General features: G+C 43.5%; 2 protein-coding genes and 2 non-coding genes across 7 annotated transcripts; all 4 read right to left on the minus strand.

Annotated features, from left to right (window-relative positions):
* Positions 1–329: 329 nt before the first annotated feature.
* dkc1 (dyskeratosis congenita 1, dyskerin) lies at positions 330–9,747 on the minus strand. 2 transcript variants are annotated; one of them, XM_054797164.1, is made up of 16 exons: positions 9,601–9,747; positions 6,142–6,271; positions 5,539–5,582; positions 5,359–5,445; positions 4,983–5,074; positions 4,737–4,921; positions 4,552–4,616; positions 4,361–4,487; positions 4,160–4,290; positions 2,594–2,737; positions 2,400–2,520; positions 2,113–2,231; positions 1,043–1,146; positions 797–836; positions 584–721; positions 330–517 (listed from the first exon to the last, which is right to left on the minus strand). In XM_054797164.1, the coding sequence occupies exons 2-16, from the start codon at positions 6,155–6,157 to the stop codon at positions 461–463; spliced, it is 1,470 nt and encodes a 489-aa protein (XP_054653139.1). In that variant the 5' UTR covers positions 6,158–6,271; positions 9,601–9,747; the 3' UTR covers positions 330–460. The 2 variants fall into 2 exon arrangements, with proteins under 2 accessions (XP_054653139.1, XP_054653141.1); XM_054797166.1 differs by lacking the exons at positions 330–517; positions 584–721; positions 797–836 and having other exon boundaries at positions 1,039–1,146.
* Positions 2,292–2,368, minus strand: LOC129193121 (small nucleolar RNA SNORD83). The gene has a single exon (XR_008573555.1). It is a non-coding gene; the product is annotated as a small nucleolar RNA SNORD83 (small nucleolar RNA).
* LOC129193117 (small nucleolar RNA SNORD17) lies at positions 5,139–5,324 on the minus strand. The gene has a single exon (XR_008573552.1). It is a non-coding gene; the product is annotated as a small nucleolar RNA SNORD17 (small nucleolar RNA).
* Positions 7,849–17,241, minus strand: atg14 (autophagy related 14). Of its 3 annotated transcripts, none has more exons than XM_054797162.1 (11): positions 16,243–17,240; positions 12,227–12,301; positions 12,111–12,153; positions 11,958–12,039; positions 10,944–11,181; positions 10,653–10,882; positions 10,448–10,565; positions 10,285–10,375; positions 10,122–10,207; positions 9,880–10,049; positions 7,849–9,807 (listed from the first exon to the last, which is right to left on the minus strand). In XM_054797162.1, exons 1-11 carry the CDS (start codon positions 16,464–16,466, stop codon positions 9,653–9,655), a joined length of 1,512 nt encoding a protein of 503 aa, XP_054653137.1. In that variant the 5' UTR covers positions 16,467–17,240; the 3' UTR covers positions 7,849–9,652. The 3 variants fall into 3 exon arrangements, with proteins under 3 accessions (XP_054653137.1, XP_054653138.1, XP_054653136.1); XM_054797163.1 differs by having other exon boundaries at positions 9,880–10,054; positions 12,227–12,289; positions 16,243–17,239; XM_054797161.1 differs by having other exon boundaries at positions 9,880–10,054; positions 10,448–10,882; positions 12,227–12,289; positions 16,243–17,241.
* Positions 17,242–18,161: the final 920 nt, after the last annotated feature.

Consider the following 18,161-nt stretch of genomic DNA (forward strand, 5'->3'; position numbering starts at 1 on the left):
TTTCATCTGAAATGCTATGTTGACGGGAACATTTAGGAAGGTAACTTCTTGTAATTGTGTCAAAAACACAATTGTGGAATTTTCATGCAAGTCTTACAATTGTGAATATTTTAGTAAATCTCTGAATTGTGACCATTTAGTAAATGTTACTTGTGTCTATTTCAGTAAACTTTAGTCTTATGGATCTTTATTTCAATAAATATTTGAATCGTTGATATTTATTGCAGATATTTTAGTAGACCTTTGAATTGTGGACATTGCCAATATTAATTTTAAAATTGTAATTGTGGGTATTTAGGAAATCTTTGGGTTCATCAATGACACTGGAGTGAAAAACAAGCACTTTTATTTAAAGCATATTTACAAAAACAAAAGGTATAAAAAAAATTAAAGATGTCTGTTGTGCAGTCTTCTCATCCCACCATACATTACGTGTTGTGGACGGGGCTTGTGACTGGGGTCACTCAGGCACTTCATCTTTTTGTTTCTTCTTCTTTTTCTTCTTGCCACTTTCAAACTGCATGACAAACATCTTCACACCATCTTTTCTTCATTCACAGCTTCACAATTTCAATCAACTCACCATCTCAGGCTCTGCTCCAGCATCCTCAGGCTGGACCTCCTCCGGGTTGACCCGTTTCTCTTTTTTCTTCTTCTTCTCTTTGTGAGGATGCTCAGAAGGTGTGGCTTCTGTTTCACTGTCCACTTCCTGTATCTTCCTCTGCACAAAGAAACAAAAAGAAAATGTTGGAAGAGGCCTTCATGCATGCATGCATTCACAACATGGAAAAGTTACCTTGGCAGGTGTGACACACGATTCAGCATCTTTGGAGACACTGCAGTGATGGATTAAAAACATAAACACTTTAATTCCAATAAACAACATGTGATGAATGTTCTCAGACCAGCTGTCACTTAGCAAGCAGCAAAGTCAAGAAGCTTGGACTGAAAGTTCTTCTAGCAGACCGACTCCCTCCAAAAGCACACCAGCTCAGGGCGGGATAACCGTCTGCACCACCTTTACCTGTACCCTACATCCTACCTGTAGTCCACGTAGTCACTCTTCCAGGCATCTGGAGTGTTGCCGTTTGGTTTGCCGTGTTTGTCAAGGAGTCCTTTCTGGATCATCATCTTCTTCTGAGACGCCTTGCGGTATGGTACAAACAACGTTACTTCTTTTGTCACTTCACACAGGTCTCAAATGGGATACTTGTGTCAGTACACTTCAAGAAGCATACTGTGTACTTGGCTCCTGACTGAATTTTGACAGTGTAGTGTTACTGCACTCTTCCTGGAAAGGACGATCACAATACACTAAGTCCCCTACTAACGAACATCCGACGTGCGAACATTCGAAGATACGAACACAAGCCGACTGGCCTATTTTTTTCATGTGTTTTGCCTTATAAGTCCATATTTATACTGCTACATGCTTGACTGGCAAAACCATATTTATACTGGTACATGCTTGACCAGCAGAGGGCACTGTGACACTGCTAATGGGACCAACAGATACAGGAAGACGAGGAAGAGGAGAGAGGAAGGCTAAGAGTTTTATGATACAACCCGGACAGAGCGTGTGATTAAAGTTTATGAAGAGTTAATAGGCCTGCTTAATTCTACACCACCCACAGAACACTACCTCTTTTAGAAGAGTCTAACGACGACGATTTGTCGATTTAATACTACTGCATTCAAATTAATATTTACATACATACACACATACTGTATATTTATACACGTACATGTAGTACCTATATCATTGGTAATATTACCTTTTCCCCGACTTAAGAACGGTCATCTGGAACCAATTGTGTTCATTACTTGAGGACTTAGTGTATTTACCTTTTCTCCTTTTTAATGGTGAATTGCAACCACTTCTGCTAAGTAGCAATGACAGACTATTGAGGGTAGTAAATGTCCATCACTGCACACACCATTTTGAGTGCAACATCCTGGTATTGACTGTGCACTAACTGAATTTAAATATACTTAGTGTGAACACAGTTATGCACCAAACACTAAGTATGCAAGTGTGTACTTGTGCACCCAAAAGGCCAAGTGTAAAGTACACAAGTTCACCAATTGAGAACCACCATTGGACTTTGGTACCTTTGGACCCAGACCCCATTTCCGAGGGTAGGTGTCTCGCTCCATGATGACCCTCTTGATCTTGGCGACCACGCCGTGATCACACGTTGAAATGACGGCAGTTGTCATGAGAGCGACGGCTGATACAGAAACATTTGTGAGCGAGCTTAAAGCGACAAGTAGTAGAAATGAGGTCTTGGAGCCATCAGACAAGGGTGATAGATAGCATGTCGTCAAAGCCCGAGAGCTCCTGCAGCTACACATGTCATCATGTGGCCCCATACCCACACAAACGGCCCCAAACACACCTGTACAGATGGCTTCGCCCTTTGTCGTTATGACAACAATGTCCTGGTTGACTTCAATGCCGTCCTCGTAGCGAAGGACACCTGGTAACATAATCTTGGCGCCGTAGCAGATGGCGTTGACCTGGAGATAAAAAGGACAGCAGGGTTGAGCGCTGTGGAGGGAGATGATTGCCTCATATGGACGGAGGACTCACAGCGCTGTCCTTCATCACCAAACGTTTGTGAGAGACGAGCAGCTTCTCCAGAGGAAAGATGACCCTCCTGAGGTACGACTCATCTTTGTTGTGGTCAAACTGCCACTGAGCGTCCAACACGTCATGCATGGTCACCAAGTTGTCCTACATGCACACACAGACAGTCACAAGGGAGACGACGATGGGACCCGCTGCTCGTTGAGAAGTGTGATTATACCCTTTCATGTTAGCTTTTCAAAGTGTTCAATACAACCAGGAAATACATTTGTCGCTAGTCGTTTCTTTGAAAAACAGACCCTAGAGGGGTATGAATACAGCAACAAAGTGATTACATTGGCAACACTGATCCCTTCTGCTACAGCATCTTTAATCTCTGGCAGACCAGAGGTATCATCTTATTATAGTGTGCGTGCAATTCTGACTTCTGCACATCAGAAACACAAAATGTGCGTATGAACAAATATTCAAACTTTGTGTATGCACATTTTCGTGCAACTTCTGGTTCATAGATCTCACCAGAAGTAGATGTGTGCACATAAATACTGTAACCTTGCCTCGCGTCATAGCCTCTCTACAGTATGTCTCCACTTCACCATAGATCAATGCAAAGTGACTCATGAACGCAGCATCCCTATTTAAAAGACCCTGGATTTCTTTGTTACGATGGCTGCTGACTTTCTAAATCACGGCTGGTTAGAAGATGAGGGCGAAAAAAGGAATTTCACATTACTGGTGGAAATACTGGAAAAAGTATGTTTGGAGGACACAGCAGAAGCACAAGCAACAAGGATGTCTTGTGATAAAAATAAGTGAACTCACGCAGTGTATAAACACGACAAGACGCGCGTCATTACATGTGGTCATTACACACCAAAAGAGGCAAAAAAAAAAAAATTAGACATTAACTGGAAAAACACGTTAACCGAGGTTCCGCTGTATTAGATTTGATTGATCATTTCCGCCAGTGTTATGTAAAACAGCAACGCTTTCCACACGTTAAGTCAATAACGACATGACAGTTAATGCAATGATTGATAAACCTTTATTGGCATCCATTGCATGTTTATGACACGACACCACGCGCCTCCTCTTTGCCATGTCTACAAAAAGTGCTTATGCCACCAACAAATTTTTGCAGATCATGATACATTTGGGAAAAATAAGTGGAAAGTGGCGGGGTGAAAGATGCGTACCAGCGCACACGCTCTCACCACCCATGCATTTTTATACGTTTGGAAAAATTTGTGGGAAGTGGTGAAAGCAAACTTTTCATGTCTATGCATTGTTTATACATTTGGCCACTGGTGTACGAGTTGTGTTTAGAAGCATCTACTGTAGACAGTAGTTAGAACAACATGTGGGGAAATCGATTTGTGGCGAGCTGACACAAATGAATGTATGGGAAACACCGCAGCAAATGTCAGCACTGAGACTTTGAAATGAAACAAACATCTCAGCTGCACTTTTTCTCTCCCAAAGTTTAATTAGCAGTCTAACACCAGCAGTCAGACTGAACTCAACACTTTGGTGGGCAAGATCAGAAAGCCGAGACAGGAAGTGACAAACCTTCTCTCCCAGAACTCCAGAACGGACTCTCCTGAGCTCCTGCATTTGACCACCAACCCCCAGGAGAAGACCCAGGTGGACACACAGAGTCCTGATGTAAGTTCCGGCCTCGCAGCTGACCCAGAAGATACCTGGAAGACACATGGGTGACCTCTGACCTCCCCGGTGGCCAAGATTAGCAAGCTAATATGGTCACCTTACCAAGCCTCCTGTCTGGGTCGTATTCCACTAGTTTGCTCTCATAGATGGTTCGCACTCTCAGCTGGCGCTTGACGGCGGCTATTAGCGGCGGTCGCTGGAACAGAGCGCCTGTCAGGGTCTCCAACGCCTGCAAAAATGTCACATGGCCACTGTGCATCAGGGCTCCAGATTTCGTTATTTGAATGACTTACCCTAGCCAGTGTGTGCTCGCTCTCAATGGCGTTGTGCAGCCGAACGATTCCCACGTACTCCTTCCCTGCAGGACAGCAGAGGAGTGAAGCGGGGTCTGCTGAGCTTTTATTGTGATGGGTCAGCCAGGCCAGATCCACCAGAATCGGCCTTCAGCTTCCCATCAGAACATGCAGAGACCACCAACCTGCACTCTGCTGGGATTTGACCAATCGCGTGGCTCGGTCCACACACACGATCAGACAGCCGGTGACCTTGGGGTCCAGTGTTCCGCTGTGACCAGTCTTCTCCACACGCAAGATCCTGCGGATCCACGCCACCACCTCGTGAGAGGACGGGTTGGCAGGCTTGTCCAGGTTGATGAAGCCTGACCTTGAAGGAGAAGCCAAGGTCAGCTTTCTATTAACGTGCACATGACGCTTGTCAGTCTCACCTGATGTAATCCTGGATGCTCCTCTTGAGGGGATTACTGCCACTGGGAAGTGGCGTGTAATGAGACGTGCGAACGTTGAGTTTGTCAAAGTTCTGTGGGGAAAGACATGCTTACTGCCTGTCTCCACTTTTCGCCGCCGCCAACACGGTCACTCGTGTGATCAGAATGTTCCGGTCGTCTCTGCAGCCGCCAGTTGAGCCCTCAACTCATACAATTCAAGTGTTTTTCGGCAGAACGCCAAAAACGCCCTGAAGTGCAGAGGCTCCGTCCCCAGAACAGGAACAAAGACTGGGCTCCACTGGATGCCGCTCAGCGAATGGATAAACAAATTCATCATGTCACACAAACACACTGGTACATTTTGCTGTGAACTCACCTTCAGGAGGAGGGGCCACTGAGACGTGTCCAAGGCAGGAATTTTGCTTTCTGGTTGGATGAAGAAGTCGCCGCTCTGCTGAACATCCTGTCGGACAGTTTGTTGATATTAAATCATGTAAACAAATGTTGATATTAAATAAACACAAATCAACTTAACGTGTACACACTTGAAACTCACCCCAACATCATTAACTTTCTTTGCCTTCTTCTTCTTCTTTGATACTGTAAAGCACAAGTCCCAACATTAACCATATCACTGGATACCCACAAGCGGGTTACATACCATAGAAATATACAGACCAAAATCTATGTAGACAACACTTTACCTAAACTAGTAAGTAAATAAATCATTAAATGCGATATTTTTTAAACTTGATGCTGAAAACTTCGGTTGCACCGGAATAAAGTTTCACAGACTTTGAGAATCGATTAGCCCACGTGGTCGCTACAGCAACACGTGCTCGTTAGCTGCTACAGGCTAACTGAATACTAACAGGCCGGCTGAGCTCCACACGCGTTCATTTGATTGCTCAATGGTCATCAACGGTGATCAACTTTACACAACGATGACGGCTTTCTTCATTCAGATTTAGACTTAGATTTAAGAACTCTATAATTACGCATTTAAAGGTTAACATAAACAACGTGGTAATTTCACGCATTAGCAAATGCCTTTTTTAAAATCTAACTCTCCTGCACATAAATGCGCATAAATGACAAAGAGGGGAAAACCCTCCACATTTTAAAGTAAAAGTGGTCCGACGAGAACATGAACACTCACCATCTGCGTCCGCCATCTTAGTTTAAGTGACGCAGCTTCACGTTGCTCCGCCTCTTCCGCTTCCTCTAAGGCTTTTTCAGAGTTGCTTGGCTGCCATCATGTGGACATATTGCTCTACTGCACACACCCCCTAAACATGGCACCGAATAAATATGAGTCATTAAAAAAATACAAATAAATATAAAGCAGGAATTAATACATGTGACTCATTAATTACAACACAAATGCATTTATGCATGTGTGGATATATAATACACACACACACACACACACACACACACACACACATACATATACAATCCTGAGCAAAATCTTAAGACCAGTTGAAAAATTGCTAGAATTTGCATTTTGCACATTTGGATCGTAATGAGGTTTTAATTAGAGTTACAATATGCAAAAGCAAGAAGGGGGAGTGAGACAAAAAGCATTTTGAAAAAGTAATTTATTGAAAACAATAAACTGAAATAGGCTGTTTATCAGCTGATCAAAAGACCATCGCTCAAAAATATAACAAAAAACTCTCAAAACCAGAACAAAAAATGTTCTCAGTAGGACTCAGTAATGAGTAGCTCCACCATTTTTATTAATCACTTCAAAAATTCATTTGGGCATGCTTGATGCGAGTGTTTCCAGGAGGCTAGTGGCTTTACGAAGGTCATCAACTGTCTGGAAATGACTGACCATTTTTATAAACTTCCCTTGTCATCCGTCCCCAAATGTTTTCTATGGGATTTATGTCAGGTGAACATACGGGATGGTGCAAAAGAGTGATGTTATGGTCAAGCGAGCATTGTGAACTGCAGCGTTGTCCTGTTGAAAAACCCAGCTGTTACCACACAGACGAGGGCCCTCAGTCATGATGCCCGCTGCAACATCTGCACATAAGCATCCGCTCTTTGACGACCCTGCCCCACCCGAGGCTCCAGTGTTCCACTGAATGAAAAAGCACCCCAGATCATGAAGGACCCCCCTTCCCTGTGCCGGGTAGAAAACATCTCAGGTGAGATCTCCTTGTCATGCCAGTAACGTTGGAAGCCATCTGGACCGTCAAGGTTACATTTTTTCTCATCAGAGAATAAAACTTTTTTCCATCTTTCCATGTCCCATGTTTGATGCTCCCTGGCAAAGTCTAAACAGGCAGTTTTGTGACGTTGAAGGAGAAGAGGTCTTTGAATTTGTTTTTTTAAACCATTTTCCCGCAGATGCCATTTGATGGTTATTGCGCTGCAGTCGGCAGGCCTTAATGTGGGTCCAACACTGCCCCGTGTCTTGATGGACAACCAATCGGATCCTCCGGCTCAGCACAGGTGTGATTTTTTTGGGTCTACCCATTGACTTTTTTGGTCCATAATGCTGAGGATCTTTCAACAAATGTAGAATGACTGATTTACTGCACCCAACCTCAGCAGCAATGGCACACTGCGAGAGGCCTTGCTTATGCAGCTCGACAATCTGACCACGTTCAAAAAGAGAAAGCTTCTTAGCTTTAGCCATCAGGAGGGCATGACAGTGTGAATTAGGGGTGTCAAACTCGTGCCATGGAGGGCTGAGACACTGCAGGTTTTCTTTCCAGCCAGTCACTAAAGCAGGTGATTTTAACGATCAACACCTCTTTCAATATGAGGTGAGGAGCTCATAAATTAAGTCACCTGCTGGAGAAACTGGCTGGAAAGAAAACCTGCAGTGTCTCGGCCCTCCATGGCACGAGTTTGACACCCCTGGTGTGAATGCCTAAACATATATTTTTTTTTTTTTAGCTTGTGGTCTTAAACTTTTGATCAGGTGATAAACAACTTTTCTTTTTTTTTGTTTAAATTACAAGTTCCAAATGTTTTTTTTATCTCACTCCCCCTTCTTGCTTTTGCATATTGTAGCTCTACTTAAAACCTCATTAAGATCCAAATGTGCAAAATGCAAATTCTAGCAATTTTTCAACTGTTCTTAAGATGTGTATAATGATGCATCATTGATTAAATATGATGCATAAATTCAAAAAGATTAACGGATTAATTCAGTGGAACCTTGGTTAGCGTCACGAATCCATTCCAGAAGGTCCGACTCAAACTGAAACATAATCTAAGTGAATACATTTTCCCCCATAAGAAATCATGTGAATCCAATTAACCTTAAACCTTAATTAAAAGGGATAAATGAACATTTAAGGTTACTATTACCTCAAATAAAGACGTAAGACAGTGATATGGCAGCGACATCAACACGGACACCACCTTCGTGTTTTGCTATTTTGCTGTTATTTCTTGAACTGAATAGTGTTTCTCACCTTAAGTTTCTGCTTTTCTTTCGGTCATGGCTGCAAAACAACGCCCAAGGGAGCCAAAGAAAGTTGCAAGGGCCAACATTTCATATAGAAGGTGAGAAGCACAATTGACACGACAAGATGCGAGCCATATGGCTACAGTCACACTGCAGGTCAGTTCCCATTTTTTTGTTCATAAGGGACCTGTATCCGATTTTTTTTTTCATGTCAGAATTAACAGTACAATTCCAGTTGTTTCAAATTGTTGCCTTGCGAGACTTGGATAAAAGGTACTCACCGATGTAGGCAAAATTTAGTCTTGTCATCTGATTTTTTTTTTTTTTTTTTTTTAAAGTGTCAGTGAAGCAGCTCACGTCAATGTCCCACCACTCCTGGCTCCAACATCCACCTAAACGTTCCTCCAAACAGACATAGCAGCAGGTTCTCCACACACTGCCATAGCCAAAAGTCATCTGGTTGAGAAAATGTTGACTCCCGTTGCACAAAATCCTTGAAATTGCCACAAACATACCTGGGAGAGCACAAATTGAGGCAATATTTACTTCCGTAAACACACGGCAGAATCGTTAGAAGTGGGCTTTTGCACATGTGCGTCACTTCCCGTTCACATTAACAAGTGGCATTTTTTTGTTAATGTGAACGATCACATAAAAAAATCGAATTTCAACAAAATATCCCAGTTGGTCATGATACACCACAGTGCGAATGTAGCCATATTGTACGCTAGCCGGAAAATGTATGCAAACAGAGGCAAAATCTTTTTCATAAACCTAACAGGTACGGGCTTACGCTAAGAAAGGTTCCACTGTATAAGCAAACATCTAAGCTTTACTGTAATACTACAGCACCATTAGTAAAGTACACCACTATAGAGTTCTATTTAACTTTGAAGTAAAAACATTTATTTTACAGAACATTCCATGGCAACGCAAAACCTTCCAAGCTATGCCCCTATAGGAGGCTTGTCAGTATCATTGTTGATTGGGACAACTTTCGTGCCAATTAAAGACGGCGCTTGGAAACAATGTCCCTGTTACCAGGGTAACCAGCGTGTGTGTATGTCTCTCTCTATCGCGCACACTCACTCACACTCACACACCCTAGAAGAAGACAAAAGCAGGAAGCGTTCGTCATGACGATGTCAAAGGAGTCATCCTCACAGATCCAAAGTGACCTCTAACCTCTGTTCTTCCCAAAGTGTCAGTCTTGATCTGACTTCTAGGTTCTGAGGAATCACAACCGGTAGTCCCAAAGTTCAACCCTGGTCAGCGCTGGCCCGTATACGCTCGAAACCAGGACGTGACGGAGGCGGCCGCAGACGAGATCATTCCTCCTGTGTTGACAGATGGCTGCGACACCTGCAGCGTGCTCTGAGAAAGCTCCATTGGCTGAGGAAAGGAGCAGAAACTTATTTGGTTTGGGTCACCCCGAATTCAATCTCAACCAAACTTTTTTTTCACCTGTGACGGGATATCGCAGAAGCGTGGACTCGGAACCGTCTCCCAGTCTGTCCCGAGATCTGTCTCCTCGTCCGTCACGGCTTCGTCTCCACTCTCCTCCATCGGCCCGGACGCTTCCGGCTCCACAAACTCCATGGACTCCTCCAGGTCGGCACTCACCTCGAATGGACCTGTCCTGAACCGCAGCATCAGTCATGTGACAGCGCATTTCCATAACAATGACAATCACAAAAAGTTCTTACCTGCCCAGGTTAGCGTTGCTGGGGGAAACGAGGAACATGATGTTCCGGAGGGTGTGGTGGGGGTGGAGTTTGTCGCTGTCCACATGCTGTGCACACACACACACACACACACACACAATGTCACGACAACATGACATGTTTGCATGTTGCTGTGGTTACCTACCTGAGAGAAGCAGAGATGCAGCAAGTTGGTGTTGAGTTTGTTCAGGGCCCGAGTGAAGCGGTACCGGCTCAGGTTGTCACCACAGAATTCGCTGGGAAGAAAAAGTCACAAGGTTGAGTGGTCAAGCGAGCCTGAGCGGCGCCTGAGTTGAATCTCCTCCCACCTGTTGCACAGCTTCTTGGGCAAGTTGACGTCCAGGATGTGCGACAAAATGGTGATCAGCTGGGTGGCGTAGCACAACGCAGCGCTGATGGTGTGGGCGGGGTTGATGTGGTCCAGTTCTGACGGCAAGAAATGATGCATTTGTGATGGACAAGACTGACAGGTACTGACAGGACTGACAGAACAGGTGGGGTACATCAAGCTACCTGGCTCCTGATTGGTGCTCTTCTCCTCCACCCAGCTATAATAGGCGGAGCAATCTCCGTTGCTAGGAAGCGTGACGGCAGGACTTGTGATGCTGATGCTGGTCTCACCGTTCTGGTCGTCCCAGATCCAACGACCTGACAGGTAGGTGGTCCTGCGTGCCTCGGCCAACTCACTGACTGTGCTGGATGTCAACGCGGTGTCGCACTCGGCCGCCACGTCAGCGGGATCTCTGTGAGATGGTCGTGACAAACACGTCAAGAAGTCGGGGAAAAAGACAAGACGACGCTTACCTGCTGCACGCCTTCTCCTCTCGTGTGGGGAAGATGTGCGCACTCAGCTCCACAATGTGATCTCGCCGCAGAGCCGCCAACTGACTCAGTCGCTCGTGCAGCTCGTGCTTGCGTCGCTCCAGAAGCTCGCCCAGTCGGCGGTTGTGGCGCTCAATCTTGTCCTGCTTGAGTTGATGGCGCCCGGCACGCCGCTGCAGCCGCTGGCACTCATCCTGGGAGCGCAGCAGCAGCTCTTTGTCTGCGGTGGACAGGACACAGCCAGTTAGTGAGACGCTAGGGCAGGGGCGGGCAAACTGCGGCCCGCCGAACATCCTAATTTCCAAATTACTTTTTTTTTTTTTTAATAACCTTAACATCAAAACTGTAGCTGGCAGCATGACTTGCAGTGCTACTGTGGCACGCTTGAATCACACAGGAAATAGTCAGATGCAATCTGTAGCTTGTCCAAAAAAGCGATCCAAATAACAACACGTCAACACACGTAGGAACCTACCTACTGCACCATGTGGGCATACAAATAAATGTCTATGCACAGCATCCATGCCAAAATTAGACCCATACATTCCCGCCGCAAGACATACTGGGTAGCTTGTGGCACTCTCTCCGTGTTTGTCGCATTTTTGCTTGATTGCAAAACATGTTAAGGAGGTCGTCAGGGAAGTAAAGAAGGAGAGACATTCACATACTCCTGAGATCCAATGTTCTATCATTCACAGTTCATATTGTTGTTGCCACAAAACTACCCAGCATGCCCAGCGGGCACTTGTATGTAAATAAAAGTTTAAGTTAGATGTTATGTTTAGCGCTTGGTTGTTGTCTATTACCCACGTGGCAGCAGCAGTTGATTTATGTGATGAGTTAACTTTTGTTGTGTTATTTCATTGTTCTGCTTCATGACCACCTTTATGCAGACGGCCGCTTTTTTTTTTTTAACCCAATGTGGCCCGTGAGTCAAAAGGTTTGCCCACTCCTGTGCTAGGGGAAGCCGGCCTAGCAAGGAAGAAGTTGGCTCACCGCTCTTCACTTCCTCGTGAGCGCACACCAGTGCCTCCTTGAGCTGCTCCATCTTTATGGTGCACGCCATCATTTTCCACTTCTGAGGAGCCAACACAACAAACATCATTAAGTAGTTCCTGTGGCGGCACAAAGTTTGCCGTGAACACTCACCGTCTCATCGCTCTCTAGCTTCCTGTGCATGGCACGGACCACGCTGTGAGTGCATCAGGTCATGTGATCAGTATTTAAATGAACAAGTAATGAACATTTCCTTAGCTAACTTTCACCTCTGCTGCAGCCGCTGCTCCTCCTCTTTCAGAGTCTTCAGCCTCGCCATCTTGTCTGCGTACCTGAAGACACACCTGGCACGTCACGCACAATAAGCAGGGTTTCCCCTCAAGAGGGCGCTGTTTGCTATACTGCAATGTTTGCTATGGAGCTCCATCACAATAAAACACGGGTCAAAGATTTTAAATAGTAAGAATTTAATATGTTTTTACCAATAAACGTATTGGTAAGCAATTATACAATATATAGCTACAATATAAGACAATACCAAGAATAATAAAATCATTATTGCCTTTTACTGCATAAAATTGAACATAATAAAGTCAATAGTGCTAAAATAAGTCAAGAAAAGTAAAAACTACTATTGGTGCTCATTCAAATCCTTCACAGCACTCCTGTGTCCAACAACTTATTCCCTCCCTGACTTTGTAAAAAAAAATATATATATATACTGTATATATATATATATATATTTATATAGTTGAGATCAGAAGTTTACATACACCTTGGAAAAAAAACATTTAATCACAATTTTTAACGGGTTACACTTATCCCTCAAATATAGTTTTCTTATGACAATATATTTCAGATTTCTACTTCATTTTCTTGATTGATTTATTGAAGACAGTTTCTTTATTCAAGAATTATATAACATAGTTTGACATTTTTCTGAAGTTCAGTGGCTCAAATGTTTTCATACACCTCCTCCAACATGATTTAATACTTGGTTGAACCCCCTTTGGCCTTGATAACTGCCATCAGTCGCTTGGGATAACCGTCTATAAGCTTCCTGCAGTAGCTTTCTGGAATCTTTGGCCATTCCTCTTGGCAGAAAGTGTACAGCTGAGTCAAATTTCATGTTTTGCGTCTACGGACACGTTTTTTTTTTTTAGCTCAGACCAGAGATTTTCTGTAGGATTAAGGTCAGGGCTTTGTGAAGGCCAGTCCAGGACCTTGATTTTCTTGTCTTCGAACCATTTGGTCACAATTTTGGCTGTGTGTTTAGGATCGTTATCCTGTTGAAAGATCCAGTTCCGCTTCAGATTCAATTTCTGGGCTGACGTCTTGACGTTGTTCTGTAGAATCTCAATGTAATGCTCCTTTTTCATGATGCCTTCTATCTTCTGGAGTGTACCAGTGCCAGACGAAGCAAAGCAACCCCACAACATGATGTTGCCGCCACCATGATTCACAGTGGGTATCGTGTTCTTCGGATTGAAGGCTTCACCTGTTTTTGTTGTGGCTAAACAGTTCCATTTTGGTCTCGTCGGACCAAAGAACTCGCTTCCAGAATGTAGTCTCCTTGTTCACATGTTCTCTTGCAAACTTCAGACGGGCTTTACGATGCCTTTCTGTGAGTAACGGCTTTTTCTGGCTTGGAACCAATGGAGACCATTCTTGTGCAGAACTCGTTTAACAGTGGAGACAGACACATCTTTGCCAACTGCCTTCAAATCATGACAGAGCTCCCTCTTGGTGGTTGTGGGACTCTTCTGCACCTTTCTGACGATGTTTCGCTCCTCTCTTGGCGTCAATTTCTTCTTCCTACCACTCCTTGGCAGGGTAGCTGTTGTCCCAAGCTTCTTGTACTTTGCAACAACGGTTTGAGTGGTGGGTTGTGGCACATCTAATTGCCTGGAAATTGCTCCAAGTGACAATCCATCCTTGTGCAACTCCACTATACGCCTTCTGAGGTCTTGGCTAAGTTCCTTCGACTTCCCCATGTTGCAGAATTGTCATAGTGGCCACCTAGCACTGGGGAGAGGGCTTTTACAGTATACATTCAGGAGGGCTATGGCATGGTTATGTAAATATCATTATGTAATAAGTCATCAATGAGGTTGTCACTTGGTGGCAGTGGACCATTACCAATGATTACTTAACATTATCTTACCATCTACTACTGGAATTGAACCAAGTTATTCAGTGTATGTAAACCTTTGACCCATCATTATTTTGACATATTTTGACATAACAAATTTATCCTTTGCTTTTAATCTATGAAAGATCATTGATAAAATGAAGGTGACACTGTGCCCAATTATTACCATGAGCAGTTGGATTCAATTCTTTGAAATTAGAAGGTAAAATTAGAATTGAATATTTTTGGGTCAACTGTATGTAAACTTCTGACCTCAACTGTATATACACACACACACACACAGGTGGTCCTCGGGTTAAGTCGTTAGGACTTTGGCTGTTTCGTACAAACACCCCATAGATTAATTGCTTAATTATCGTCTGGTACATGGTACATAAATACTCATATTTATAAACATAGTAAATGTATATAACTGTATAGTAAATTTATATAATTTGTATGTTTATAGTAGGAGGTACTGTAGCTCTTTGGGACTTGGTCATTTTAAAAGTAGCTTGCAGGCTGAAAAAGTGTGAGAACCCCTTCTGTAAGCGCTATCTCAACACCTTCTGCAGATTCCCCTGCAGCTTTGCCTGTCTCTTCTGCTTCCTCCTCCCAATAAATCTCAGCTAATAAACGTTAGTTGTCCTCTTTTTATTACGGTTTAATTGAATTCTTCTACAGTATTTTGTTTCATTGCTGTATTTTATGTCCTTCATGTGTTCTGTGTACAGTGTGAATGACTTACAGGTGAATTTAGGTTCAGTTTAGCTACAGGTTTGACTTACATCAACACTTGACTTACATCACAGTCTAGGAACAGAACTTACATGTAACCCGAGGACCACCTGTAACAATATATAGATATAACAATAACTACACATAAAAAAAAAACACACAATTGTGAAAATAAACAGAAGACAAAAATATCCCCGCTTTTATAGCACTTCAGCAGGGTTGAGCATTTGACTTGACATCAACTCCGTGAGCAGCCACAACTCTTGTCGACTATATAGCTAATTAGCTTCCTTCGTAGTGAGCGAATGATGGTAATTAAAGAGAGAAGGGGTCCATTATTGCAGCTGGAACTAATTGATGCGTTATAATTGTAATTTTCATTGCAAGTCGGATGCGTTGGCTGAGGTGGGCTGGCCGCCCACTGAACGGATTGTATACACACAGGAAATAATGATCTACAAGCCGACCAATCACGGCTTTATTGTCCGCAAGGTTAGAAGGTACACATCACACTGTGGAAGAGGGTTTACAGCACGTGTCAAACTCATGCCCTGTAGAGCAGAGACGCTGCAGGTTTTCTCTCCAACCAGTTTCTTCGGCAGGTGATTTAATTGATGAGCTCCTTCCCTCAAACTGAAGGTGTTGATCATTAAAATCACCTGCTTTAGTGACTGGCTGGAAAGAAAACCTGCAGTGTCTCTACCCTCCATGGCACGAGTTTGACACCCCTGGTTTACAGGGAGGAGTGAGCTAGTGTAGCGTATGCTTGTGTCGCCCAACAGAAGCATAATTCACATTTCACAGACTGAACTCCAAACTAAAACCGGAAAAATGCAACAAGTCAGGAAGTACATCAAATATCAGTAAGTAAATAGGAGTAAAAAATGACACTGTAGCTTATTCAGCATGAAGGAAAAAAATAAATCTGTCATAAAATAGGAATAAATAAGTCAGAATAAGTGAAGACATAAAAAAGACTGAGAATAAGTACAGCAATTATGACAGACTGGTAAAAATTCATTTATCTATATGAATAAAACGCATTGCTTGATATAGTTGAATTTGTCCTCATCTATATTATTGTTGTAGTGTTATAAAGTAAGTCAATGATCCAAATGTGTCAGATACAACAGTGCTAAAGTGCTAAAATAGCTGCAGTTAGCTGCTGTGGTAACGCTCACCATGCTTAAGAAAATGTAACTGCGCGGCTATAGAAATAAATGTTAAGTTTGCTTGTTTGATTTCTTGCTGACTTGTGTAAGATATATGTACTACATATCTACGTTGCTTTTGCTGCAGCCAATATGGTCGATGGAAAGAGAGTATTTATATGTGTGTATAAACTAATAAAAGGTAATAAGTTGGTGTTTTTTTTTAACATGGAAGTCAATTAAAAATATCCAAACGTCATCTCACCTTTCCGTGTTCCTGGCGTCCAGGTAGGCGAAGTCTCCGGCCTGGACGCAGCGGGCACACGTCAGTCTGCGGCGAGACGTGCTGCACAGCGGGCACCGTTCCACCGCCACGTACAGACCCTCCGCGTCGTCCACAGACTCCACCATGACACCGGCGGGAAGAGGCGGCCGAGGCGGTGGCCTTCCCGCCGAGCCAGCAGTGCGGGGTCCCGCTGAGGACGCCATGCTAGCTAAGCTAACAGCAAACGTGTTTGTTAATAGGAAGTGGTGTCTGACGTCAACATTCGCCAATTCTCCATAGGGACGTCATTCGTCAAAACAACAATATTTTGATGAGTAGGCCATCGGCGCCACACTTCCGGGACATGTACTACGAAGCAGAATTTCTCCTTATCCTGAATAAGTTTGCGGTTTAAATCCGAATATGCCGTCCTACGAAGCTCCCTTCTCAGCAGATACGTCGCCACGGTCATTTCCAGCTAGCGCTAACCGGCTACCAAACAGGTTAGGTTTGCAGATACCAGATCTAGCCAATAACAGTACCGCCCACTGACCAATAAGAGATCACAGCCTCTAAAGCCGCGCCCAACAACCAATCAGTTGTCGTCTAAAAGTGACGTAATCGGTCAGTGACTAGTTTGTCGCCATGGGCGGTGCAGAGTCAGCGAAGATAACGGGAAGCTATGGGTTATACTTTCCGCTCGAACGAGACGCGCGGAAAAGAGCCGCTACGACGTCTACCACGGTACTAAACTAGAGCGGAAGAAGTTTGCAATCTTTTACTTGACTTCCGACATGGCGACACTTGCGCGTCTACTTCTTGAAGAGGAATTGTGTTGTATTGATTTGTTGCAGTGACAGAAAAGGAAGAGAAGGTGGTCCACTCTCCCTTTGAATAGAAGTGCTGCAATCGCAGCTCGTCATTATTTCCACTACAGGGACTTGTACAGCACATTCTCCTGCCGGATACAAGTGTCCTCCATGTTGGAAGTCAAGTAAACAATGGCAAACTTCCACTCTAGTACTGTGGTAGACGCGTGTTTTCAATACACTGCCCCCTGCAGTTTGGGAGCAGACGCCGCACGGACTATGATATACACTACATATTGCAGCTGTATTTTCAGTATAATAGTACAGTATCTCAACATAGCTCGTACATTGCATTGTATCTGTAAACTTTTAACCTTTGGAATTGTATTTGTTTAGATACATTTTTAACATAAATTAGTATATCCGGTAGTATACTACCATCAAAATGATCTTAAAAAAATATAAGAAATAGAAAAAAAACGCATTTTTTTTCCATTGGAGACCCAATGAATTTTCCAGGGACCCACTCAATTCAACACCTGTGGGTCCCAGGGATTCACTAAGTAAACATCACTGAAATTTGGGTATTTTTTTATATAAATGTTACAATTGAGATTTCAGTTATCAGTGCTCCGCTGGACCATGAAATATTTTCTTGCAAGTTTTCCTTCATAAACTGAAACAGAACAAATTATATTTTATTTTAATATGCAAATTGGTTAGAAAATAACAGAATTTTTGCTTGCTATGTCACGCTTTAGCTACTCCTTTCAGGAGAATGACCCAGATACATTCTTATGAGGTATGCTATGACGCAGTGCTGGTCACCGCAGTACCATTATCAATAAAGAAAGACAGCCATTTACGCCTATATATTCCAATACATTGTCTTTGATACTTCACCGGACTTTCATTTCTGCTACTAACTTGGAGCATTAGTAATTTACAATATTAAGCAAATCTAAGGTAACTTTGATCAAGGTTTATGCGTAAAGCACTTTGTGTGGTTCCAATCCTACTTCGTGCACTGCCACTTCTATATTACGTGTATTATCATTCACAGTCGCGATGCCATAGTTCAGTCTGATCGGCTTGTGGCTGCCCTGTTGT

Source organism: Dunckerocampus dactyliophorus, chromosome 13, assembly GCF_027744805.1.
Source record: "Dunckerocampus dactyliophorus isolate RoL2022-P2 chromosome 13, RoL_Ddac_1.1, whole genome shotgun sequence".
NCBI lineage: Eukaryota > Metazoa > Chordata > Actinopteri > Syngnathiformes > Syngnathidae > Dunckerocampus > Dunckerocampus dactyliophorus.

Bases quoted from the DNA above. Each gene is read 5' to 3' on its own strand.
- dkc1 (XM_054797164.1), bottom strand. The intron at 2,738-4,159 runs GTTTGTCACTTC...GTGTGCATGTAG, and splicing joins CTGGAGTTCTGGGAGAGAAG to GACAACTTGGTGACCATGCA. The intron at 837-1,042 runs GTAGGATGTAGG...CCATCACTGCAG, and splicing joins AGTGACTACGTGGACTACAG to TGTCTCCAAAGATGCTGAAT.
- atg14 (XM_054797161.1), bottom strand. From the start codon at position 16,466: ATGGCGTCCTCAGCGGGACCCCGCACTGCTGGCTCGGCGGGAAGGCCA. The intron at 12,154-12,226 runs GTGAAAGTTAGC...ATGCACTCACAG, and splicing joins GAGCAGCGGCTGCAGCAGAG to CGTGGTCCGTGCCATGCACA. The intron at 11,182-11,957 runs GTGAGCCAACTT...TGTCCACCGCAG, and splicing joins TCACGAGGAAGTGAAGAGCG to ACAAAGAGCTGCTGCTGCGC.